The following is a 10,246-nucleotide window of genomic DNA, read 5'->3' as shown; positions in this document are numbered from 1 at the left end:
GTGACACATCTGCCGTGAGCTTGGTTTATTGGTGTGGCCGGAGCAGATGGTGGAGAAGTCTGCCACCCCTCACCCCCCCGGGCTCGCTCAAGCTGTCCCACCCCGGCCCTGCAGCAGAGCAGCCGGTGGAGCAGACGCCTGACACAGACCCTGGCTCCCAGGTCTCCGTCACTTCATGCCCCCTCCTGGCAGGGTCCACACCGGGGCTCTTGCCGTTTGCTGATGGCCGCTGTGCAAGCTCGCGCATTGGCAGACCTGTTCTCAGAAGTCCCCGAAGTTCACTGTGTAGGTCTCAACTGTGGTGAAGGGGATCTCCTGGCCCGTGACCATCTCTCTCTCCTCCTCGCCCTCCTCGGGCTCCAGCTCTGTCCCAAACTCCGTCACCACCTCTGTGTAGGTCTCGGTCTCTGACTCCTCCCAGCCAGCTGTGGTCTCGGGGGGAAAGTGCCAGGGCCCCAGGGTAGAACTCGGGGCGGGGGAGGGGGCAAGGGAGGGGGTGGGGAGCAGTGTCGGGGGAGTGGGGGGCGACGTGGGGACGGTGGCCGGGCTGGTGGTGGCGTTCAGGCGCCGGAGCCGCATCTGTTCGCGCATGCGCAGCCGGTACTGCAGGCGGCGGCGTTGCATGCGCCGTTGCTGGGGGGTCATGGGGCGCGACGGGTCGATGTGCGGGATGGGCCGGTTCCCGTTCATGGCCATGATCTCCCGGATGCGCTTCCAGTTGGAGCGAGCCAAGATGAAGTTGCACTGGGTGGCCCCGATGTCGTAATCCACGTTGCAGGTCTTGGAGCTCGGGGTGTAGCTCTCCGCGTGGGCCGTCACGCGGTACTCCCCCGGGTTCAGGATGCGCCAGTAATCGCCACCACTTGCTGCAGAGGGAGGACGGGTTCGGCTGCCTAGGAGTGCCCCCTCCCAGGCCCCAGTCCTCCTGTCCGAGATCCCCCTAGCCCTCCCTCTGGGGGGCTCCAGAGGAGCAGGGACGTGCTGGGCAGGCCAGGCTTGCCTTGCCAACGGCACGTACAGATTCGGTGCCCCGCCTCGGGAAGCGGAGCGGCGTAGAGGTGTGCACTTGTGTACCTGTCTTCACTCCGTGGTTAATGCCGCTCACGGAGATGGTGGCGTTGGCGATAGGGATGCCCTGCTCGTCCGTCACAACCCCCTTGATGCCGCGGTGAACCTGCAGGGGAGGCAGGGCGGGTGTCCACATGGAGAGCCCGCTGGGTCTGCTGCTGCCCTGTCCCGTGCAGGGGTCTTCACCACCCTCTCCCCAAATGCTGCCCCACTCCTCCGCCTGCCCCCCGCCGGCAGCCCCCACACCTGCTCCATGAAGGTGAGCAGAGCTTCCTTGTTGTTCTCCCACTCTCGGGGCAGCTCACTCTCGTGAGGGAACTTGTCGCAGCCCAGGTAGATGGAGAGCTCCAGGCAGTTGGTGTGCAGGTAACTGAAGTCGTTGATAGCTGGGCAGGGCAGACACAGAGCCGCAGTCACCCCTGCCCACACCAGATGCCCCACCGCAGACCCTCCCAGGCTGACTCACTCCCAGAGCGGGGTTTCCACTTGGCCCCGTTGACGATGCCCATGCCGCCAGTGTAGTCCTGCGCTTGGCACCCTCCCCGGTAGGGCTCGGTCATGGTGAGGTGGGTAGAGGCGAAGGAGATGGCCAGCCAGCGGAAGATGGCGTGGTCTGGGGTCTCTTGGGCCTCAGATGCCTCTTCCTCGTCCTCTCCCCGGGCGGCTGCCATGGCCGCGGCCAGCAGCTGCTCCTGGCTGGGCGTGCGGGCCATGTCATAGGGGTAGGATACGAGCCGCTCACCGCCATTCAGGTTCGCTCCCAGCACGAAGGGGTTCTTCTCCATCCAGGCAATGATGGCCCGGACCTCCGTGGACACCTAGGGTGGCCAGTATGTGAGGTGTGGGCCCCAGCCTCCGTCACCCTCCATGTAGACCCCATACTGGTACTCATGCCCCCTCAGTCCCTCCAAGGCCCTGCAGTCTCAGCGCCCGGGCTGGGTAACCCCCAGCCCACCCCCAAGTCCAGAGCTCCAGGACCCCAGGGTCCGGGCTGCTCCCACAGGCCCTGCTGGCCAGGCTGTGGCCTCACCGTGGCGTCTGGAGACAGGTAGTGTTCAGGGATGGGCAGGTTATTGTTGGGGACCCGGTAGGGGACCCATTTCCTCTCCTCAGCTCCCCAGAGCACAGAGTTGAGATCCGGGAAGTCCTCATAGATGTCAAAGCCCTCCTCGGTCCACAGTCCCAGCGCCCAGTTCCCAAACTCTGAGCCCTGGGGGAGCCGGTGGGGGTCAGCATCAGCAGCCCACCCCCAGCCCTGCCCCACCCTGGCCCCGCCCTGACCCCCTTCCCTCACCCACCATCTGCGCTGCCACCTCGTAGCCGTCAGGGTTCATGGAGGGCACCAGGTGGATGCGCGTGTCATGCACCAGGCTGCGCACGCGCGGGTTCCCGTCTCGGTACTCGCGGCACAGGTACTGCATTAGTAGCAGCAGCAGCTCTCGGCCTAGCACCTCGTTGCCATGGATACCAGCTGTGTAGCGGAACTCGGGCTCCCCTGCAAGGGCAGGAGCCTCAGCAACCAAGCAGCCTCCCGAGGCCTGAGGCCCAGGGGATCTGAGGAAGGACCCAAACTGGCCTCACCCCCAGGGGGGTGAGGGTGGCTGAGGACTGTAGGGCCCAGCAAGGGGCTCCAAAGACAGGTGGGAGGTGGTGAGCTGGAAACATCAACGGCACAGACCCAGCTACAGTGCCAGGGCCTTGCCTCTATAATCTGTTGGGCGTGGGGAGGGCCAGGCCTCCAGGGGTCTGTCGGGGCCCTCACCCAACTCGTGATCCCCGGGGTTGTCCGAGATCTCCATGGCGTAGATCTTGAGCCCACGCGAGCTCTTCCCTAGGCTGTATGTGCGGGTGATAGTGGGGCACTGCTCATTCACCACCTTCATCAGCTGCGTGCCAGAGAAGACACAGAGTTACGCAGCCCACCTACTCCCGCCACCCCCAGCCCACCCCCAGTGACCACACCTCTCCCACAGCCTGGATCTGCTCTATGGGGAGGCTCCCCTGTTAGCCCTGAGCCCACTCCGTGGCCTCAGGACAAGCACCCCAACCTGGCGCATGTCCTTATAGCTGTGGTGCCGGAAGTCCAGGTCGTCGGTGGTCAACACCTCGTTCTGTGCATAGTAGCTGTGGACAGCTGCAGAGGGTGGGCAGGCAAGGGCCTTGAGCTGGCCACCTGCCAGCCCACCGCGGGTTGCCCCAGCTGCCCATCCATGCCCCTGCCAGCCCCCTGCACTCACGGGACATGGGGCACCCCAGCACCTCCAGGCGCATGCATAGGCTGCCGTTCCAGGTGAGTGGGTAGACGCGGATGAAGCGGGCCACCACTGGCTCCGGGAGCTCGCTGAGCACGGGTGTGTCCTTGTCCACGTTCCCATGGAAGGTCTGGGAAGAGGCAGGCCTCAGAGCAGCCCCCAACCCCAGCCGAGAGCCCACCTGCGGTTCAGACGAGGGGCGTATAGAGCCGAGGGCTCAGGTGCCCACCATTTCCTCGTAGCCGTTGGTGTACATCACCCATGTCTGGCTGTCATTGCTGAAGCCCACGAAGAAGGAGGTCACGAAGTCGTCACTGGGGAGCGGACGGCGGTCAGGGTAAGGCTGCTCTCCCCGCCCCAGGTCCAGGCCCTCAGGCGGCCTGAGCCCCCTCTTCTGGGCCCAAGAACCTAAGAGCTAGCAGGTGTGTGGTGTTGGCCCGGATGTCAGGAGAGGCTGCCATGCCCGCTGCGTGGCCGTGGGCGATTGGTTTGCTTATCTGGACCCAGGGAACCAACCGGCCATAACTGAGGAGTGGCGGTGGTGGTGGTGGGGACCCTGGAGGGCCCACTGGAAGGTTCTGAACGGGACTCAGAGCTGTGCCTGGAGCCACCTGCCCCCACCAAGTGCCTGTGAGCCTGGTGGACTTACTGGATGCTGGAGTCGCGGCCCTGGGTGATGATGCCCGTGAACTTGGTGGCCCTTCTGGTGTCCACCTCGATCCACTGGGTCTGAGAGTCGTCCTCGGCACACCACGCCCCGTCGTAGTAGTCGTCCTCAGTGTCGCCGGCCTGTCGGGGACAGCAGGGGGGCTGAGCAGGCAGGGAACCCCTACCCAGCTGGGAGCTGGGCCCGTCCCGACACCCACCTGCATGTTGAGCCGGCCACGCTGTGCCCCTAGGCCGTGGCGCAGCATGGAGGAGGACCGGATCTGGTTGTCCTCGATGCGGTGTGACTCCATCCCGATGGGGGGGCACTCTGGGGACATGGCACCCCAGGCTGGTGGTCCCCTGGCTCCGTGCCTCCTTCCACCGAACCCAGAACGGAGGAGCCCAGCGCCCACTTCCCCTCACATTAGGGGGCGCCAGTCCGGGCAGCTGTGCCCCAGCCTGTGCTTCCCCACCCTGAGCCTCAGCTTCCCCCTCTGGAGAATGGGCTGATGATGCCAGGCTCCAAAGGGCCATGGGGCTCACACGAAATCACAGGGACAGCCACCCCAGGGCCTGGCCAGTCCCAGGCATCGTCTGCATTGGGGCCATCTGCACACCTGCCTTGTGCCCCGAGCTCTGTCCCCTGGGGTCAGGCCCAGGACAGAGACACTCCAGGGCCTCTCCCTTTCGTGTTGCAGGACTTTAAGAGCAGGAAGGGGCTCTGGAGGCCTGGAGTGCCAACAGGAAATCTGGGTTTGGGACCAATGTGTGGCCTTAGGTGGGTCACGTGCCCCATCACTGTCACCCTGCGGCCATGGCACGGCCCCAGAGCCGTCACACCCGCCCTACAGCCTCCATACACGCCCAAGGCAGCCCCGGCGCTCGTAGCCATGCTGTAGCCCTCAGAGCCACCCCCAGCCCCCCGTACCTATCCCGCTCCCCCGAGCCCCCCAGCGCCTCACTCACTGAGTTTCTCTGCTGGAGCCCACTCCTCCAGCTCACCCTTCCGGGGCCCTGGGGGTAACAAAGGGAGGAGGTGGTGCTGAGGGTCCCAGAGCAGCCGGGGGTCTGGCGGACCTCTCACGGGGACCCAGGTTGTGTGCGCCCAGCCCCCAGCCCCCAGAGACACACCTTTGTGGTCCTTGCCCTTCTCCACAGTCCATTTGTCGTCCGTCTCCTCCTCCTTGGGCCTGCTGCCCTCCTTTTTGGGTTTCTCTGAAGGGTAGAAGCGGGGAAGGGCCTGTCGGCTTAGCCCCGGGCTAAGGGGGGCTTCAGGGGGCAGGTGGGGTGGGGGTCAGGCCTGCACGGGGCGCTGGGGGCAGCCTGGTTCCACTCACTCAGCCCCTCCTTCTCTTCATCTGTTTCCAGGCCAGGGTCAGGCTTCCGGGGCCTGGGAGGCCGGAAGAAATAGTCCACTGTGGGGAGGGAGAGCCCTGATGAGATGGCCCACCACGAGCCGGGGCTCCTAGCTTCACAGGAGCCCAGTGGGCCGGGCCGGGCACGCGGTGCGCAAGGTGAGGAGGTGAGATCAGGGTGGGCCTTAAAGAGTCCAGACGGGCTGGGACGAGGAGGGAGGGTCCTCCTGGAGGGGGAGGCTGCTTGGGCACAGGTGGGGTGAGCGAGACCCCGGGGAAGTCACCAGCCTGGCCCCCCAGCAGGGCGTGGCCCGGAGAAAGGTGGGGAAAGGCTGGGCAGGGAGTGGGGCCCGGACATCGGACATGCCCTGAAGGACTGGCACCTGTGGCGGGAAGGGGGGTCTGGAGGGCTGAGCTGGGGCCAAGGCGTTGATGGGGACCGGGCCAGGAGGAGGGGAATGGGGTCCAAAGGGGCCGGGAGCAGGAGGGAGCGGAAGGCGGCATGGGAGTCCCGAGGGGACAGGGGCGAGAGGTGGCCAGGACCGGAGCTCGGAGGGCCCGGGAGTGAAGCCCACTGGGGCTCAGGGCGATGGGGGGGAAGAGCGAAGTCGGGAGCCAGGAAGACCCAGCCTGAGGGAGGAGATCGGGGAGGGCGGCCAGGTAACTGCCACCGAGCTGGAGGTACAGGCAGCCCGACCTTGGGATGCAGAGGGCAGGGGCCCTAGGCACTCACTGTCCTCGTAGTTGGGGATCACGTAGCCGTCCCCATAGTTGGGTGGCAGCGGCTTCAGAGGCGGCTCTGTGGAGGTGGGAGGCAGGGGTGAGCCAGAGCCCCCTCGCCTGGCACCCTGCCCCCCAAGTCTGCCCGCATCCTACCGATCCTCTCCTCTGGGGCCTCGAACCCTCGCCCAGGCGGCTCAGCCTTCTCCTCGGGGGGCTCGGGCCAGAGCCTTTCCGGCCTTCTCCTGCTGGGGGGTGGCCTGGGCTGCTTCTGGCGCCGGATGTACTCAACTGGGGGAGAGGGGGGCGCTCTGAGCCGGGCCAAGGCCAGGGAGGGTGGGGCCTCCAGGTGGACGGGCACGAACCCGGGTGGCCGGGGGTGGGATCCAGGTGGGGAGGCGGGGCCGGTGGGGCCTCGCAGATGGCAGGGTCCTACTCACAGTCTTCGTAGTCCTCCCGCTCTATCTGGTCGTTGTAGTCCAGCGTGGGCTGCTCCGTCTCCTCCTCCGGCTCTGAGGGAGAGTGCTTGTGGCCACCTCATTGAAGACACTCCCCGCCGCCGCCACCCAGGCCCACCCTGGAGACCTAGCAAGCCAGGGCGGTTGGTCCCCTGAGGCCAGGTGGCCGGCGCCCACTCACCAGGCTGGCGCTCCACGTCGGTCTCTCCTGCTGGGCCTTGCCAGGGATCTGGGAGGGGCCCGTCTGCAACACAAACCCCAGGAGCAGGTGGACGGGTGGCCCGCCCTGACCACTGGCTGCACAGCAAACCTCCACGAGACCTGGGCCCTGCCGACACCCCCTGAACAGCTCACTCCCGGGAGGCCCGGGCTGCTCCAGCCCTCAGCACCCTGCTGGCATTTCCGGGGGGCCAGAGAGCTGGACGGCTTTCTGGGGAGCCCAGGCCCTGCTGTCTGGGAGGACCTGCCGCAAAGCTGCCCCAGCAGGCGGGCACCCTGCAGGCTCAGAGCCCAGCGACATTGTGGGCAGGTGGCTCTGGATGGGGCCCAGGGGACAGATACCAGGACGGTGGAGAGCAAGCCCCCCAACGAGGCTGCCAAGCCCTCCCTCCCCAGGGGAGGAGCAGCACCGAGGGAGGGACAACAACGAGGCCACAGCGCCCACCCAGTCTGGGGGCTCTGAGGGTCTGCGAGAGGCAGGGCCTCAGGGACCCGCCCTCAGCCCCCTCTCCCTGCAGCCCAGCAGGTCAGAGCCCCACAGTCTCAGAAGACCCAGCACACACCTCCCTCCTGGGGCAGCTCCTCAAGGCTGGGGCTGGCGATTGGGGGCAGTGGCCACTTCGGGCTTTCGGAGGGGGTTGGGATGGGGGCCTTCTTCCCAGCCAGAGGCCTCTTGGTGGCCTTGGGTGGCTTCTCCTTGGGCTTCTTGGTGGCCTTGGGTGGCTTCTCCTTGGGCTTCTTGGTGGCCTTGGGTGGCTTCTCCTTGGGCTTCTTGGTGGCCTTGGGTGGCTTCTCCTTGGGCTTCTTGGGCGGCCTGGAGGACGCCTCTGGGGGCTGCTTGGTCGCCTTGGGGCTTTTGTCCTTCTTTCCTTTCTTCCCTTTGTCTTTAGCTTTTCCTGGAGGTGCTGTTCAAGATGCAGACTCAGGTAAAATCAATGAAGAACCCCCTCTGTGCCCCATGTGCCCCCCCACCCCCTGCAGGGTGCCTACAACTTGGGCAGAGGGGCTGCTGTTAGTCCTGCGTTTCCCAGATGGGGGAAACTGAGAGGTTAAGCCACTTGCAGTCATGGCAGAGCTGGGATTGGCTTTCTGTCACCACCACATCTTGGCCTGGGTGGCTCAGCTTCCCAGGGGGTAGGCCCTCGTCCTCCCATCTGCCAAAACCTCCAGAGAAGCATCTCCCAATCCACTCTTTCACCATACGGCCCCTTGGCCAGTCAGGGCCCACTATTCTGTGCTGGGCACAGAGGGGCAGAGAGGTGACTAAGCCATCCAGGCCTGGGGAGAGTGCGCAGTCTAAAGGGGGAGGCAGTCTCATCCCTGCCAACTGCCACACAAAGTAAACGGCATGGGCCCGGGGCCTCTCTGAAGCTAGAAAAGCTTCAAAGAAAAGGGACACTCATGGGCTATCCCCTATCCAGGGGTAAGGAGTCGGGTGGGTTGGAAGCCATAACCATAGGGGGTCCTGAGGCCACACAGAGGACAGAGGGATTGGTGGGCACTGCAGCTGCTCGCCCATCTCAGAGTCTGAGGGAGGCAGGAAGCAGGGGCAGGGCCTAGGGCTGCCTGTAGGAATCCTCCAGGCCCCTGAGCAAATGCTGTTGAAAATGTAATGGAGGAATGGGGGCCACATGACCGAAATACTGGAAAATCTACACAACGCAGACAGGAGAAACAGAGTTGCCACAGCAGCGTGCAAGAGGCCGGGACAGCAATCTCGACCGGAATGGCGGGGGAGGCCGAGATGGGTCCCAGGGAGGAGCCAGGAAAGATCTAGAGCGGGATGAAGGAGGGGCTGCTGACCTCAGGAATGATGGATGGTGCCCTGGAGTCTCCTGGGAGAGAGATCAGCAAGACCCTTGCCCACCCTCCGGAAGGTCACAATAAACAGCTAAGATTTATTGACAACTGATTATATAAGAAGCACTAGGCTAAATGCTTTGGTGACGCATCACCTCGTTTAATTTTCACAATAACCCAGGACTACTGCCCAGTGCCCCTGGAAGCCTTGTGGAGACGAGGGTCTTCTGCAATGCCCTCCCCCGGCTCTGTGCTCCTGGAGTAGGAGGCCAGGCAGCAGGGTGCTGGGGATCCTTCCCAGGGAAGGCTGGAGGCTGGGACTCTGGCAGTGGTGTGGGCACGGCCAGTGTGTGCCACAATCAGACTGAGTGGCCCCATTAGGACGGCAGGGCCGTTCCCGTTCAAACTGACCTGGGCAGGGGGCAGCAAAGTCCCCAGTTAGTTCATGTCTAGTCCCTCTGGGGGTTTGGGGCTGTGCATGACGGATTGGGAGGACCCAGTTCCACTGGGCAGTGGACCTGCTGGATGCGTCTCCAAACCCAAAGAGCTCCAAGCCAGCACTGACCTCTGCCTGGCACAGTGTCCCGCCAGATATCTGGGCTCTCTTGTGCCTTACAGAGCCATTCCTCAAGCTGGGCAGACTGGACCTCGGCCAGACACCACCTAGGCCCGCCATTCAAGCCTGAGGGGCAGGGCTCCCCGAGGCCCCCCATCACACCAAGGGCCACCCCTACCCGGTGCTCTTACCCTCTTCGGCCACCCCCGGACGCGCCCCCGGCTTGCCCCCTGTCTGGGCTTTGCGGACGGGAAGGGTGGGTTCAGGGGGTGGTGGGGCCTCCACGTCGTCCTCCCGGGGCTCGGACTCCAGCTCCGACAGGAAGCCCTCGAGGAACTCCTCGATCTCGTCGTCGGTCAGCACAGTCTGCGGGCGCCCCCCGGGGCACAGTGCCAGCAGCGCCAGGAGGCAGCCGAGCAGGGGCGCCCCGCGCAGGACCGCCATGGTCGCGGCCCGCACGGGGGGCGGGGGGTGGGCCTCCGGGGAGGGGCGGGCGGGGGCTCCGGGGAGGGGCGGGGGGTTGCGCTCCGGGGAAGGGCGCTGAGGGCTCCGGGACGGGCAGTGGCTCAGGGATCGGTGTGGGCTCAGGGATGGTCTGGGGGTTCCGAGGCGGTGGCGGCGGCTGGGAGCTCAGGTCCCGCGTGGCGCGCTCCCGCGCGGACCGCCTTCTCCAAAGCGCCAGTGGCGGCCGGGGCGGGGGTGCTGGGGCTTCCGGAGCCGGCTCCCCCCACCCCCGGGGAAGGAGGAGGAAGAGGAGGAGGAGCCGGGCGTGGACGGAGGGGCTGCGGGGGGAGCCGAGCAGTCCCGGCGCCTCGCGCGCTTGGCACTTCCCGGAGTGGGAACTGCGGGCTGTGTCCCTGGCCGGGCCCGCGCCTTGGAAGGAGGGCCGCAGGGAGGGAGCGTCGGAGGGGATGCGAAGTCCAGAGGGTGCGGGTCGGAGCGCTCCGATGCCCCTGCCCCGCGCCGTCTGCGACACCGCCCCCAAGCCGGACGGGAACTGGAGGCGAGATGCCCCAGAACCGGCTGGAGGTGAGCGGGACCCCCTGATGGCAGAGCCAAGCCACGAACTCAGGCCTCGGGGACCCTCCCCATCTCGGGACCCGCAGAAGTGTCCCCACCTATCCTTTCCTCCCTCTGGAGCCTTGGCCTGGCGCCAACTGTCACCAGCCT

General features: G+C 65.8%; 1 protein-coding gene across 2 annotated transcripts; it reads right to left on the bottom strand.

Annotated features, from left to right (window-relative positions):
* Positions 1-10: 10 nt before the first annotated feature.
* Positions 11-9,692, bottom strand: AEBP1 (AE binding protein 1). 2 transcript variants are annotated; one of them, XM_060108066.1, is made up of 21 exons: positions 9,268-9,692; positions 7,284-7,625; positions 6,683-6,745; positions 6,484-6,555; positions 6,200-6,334; positions 6,057-6,122; positions 5,306-5,383; positions 5,100-5,183; positions 4,935-4,982; positions 4,187-4,296; positions 3,970-4,109; positions 3,550-3,634; positions 3,306-3,450; positions 3,117-3,202; positions 2,831-2,954; positions 2,367-2,563; positions 2,099-2,278; positions 1,535-1,886; positions 1,315-1,454; positions 1,075-1,174; positions 11-866 (listed from the first exon to the last, which is right to left on the bottom strand). In XM_060108066.1, exons 1-21 carry the CDS (start codon positions 9,518-9,520, stop codon positions 262-264), a joined length of 3,405 nt encoding a protein of 1,134 aa, XP_059964049.1. In that variant the 5' UTR covers positions 9,521-9,692; the 3' UTR covers positions 11-261. The 2 variants fall into 2 exon arrangements, with proteins under 2 accessions (XP_059964049.1, XP_059964048.1); XM_060108065.1 differs by lacking the exon at positions 5,306-5,383 and having other exon boundaries at positions 9,268-9,609.
* Between the last annotated feature and the right edge of the window lie 554 nt (positions 9,693-10,246).

The sequence above is a fragment of the Mesoplodon densirostris genome, chromosome 9 (genome assembly GCF_025265405.1).
Source record: "Mesoplodon densirostris isolate mMesDen1 chromosome 9, mMesDen1 primary haplotype, whole genome shotgun sequence".
NCBI lineage: Eukaryota > Metazoa > Chordata > Mammalia > Artiodactyla > Ziphiidae > Mesoplodon > Mesoplodon densirostris.
Note: the sequence above shows the minus strand (reverse complement) of the source record. Positions and strands in the feature narration are given on the sequence as shown.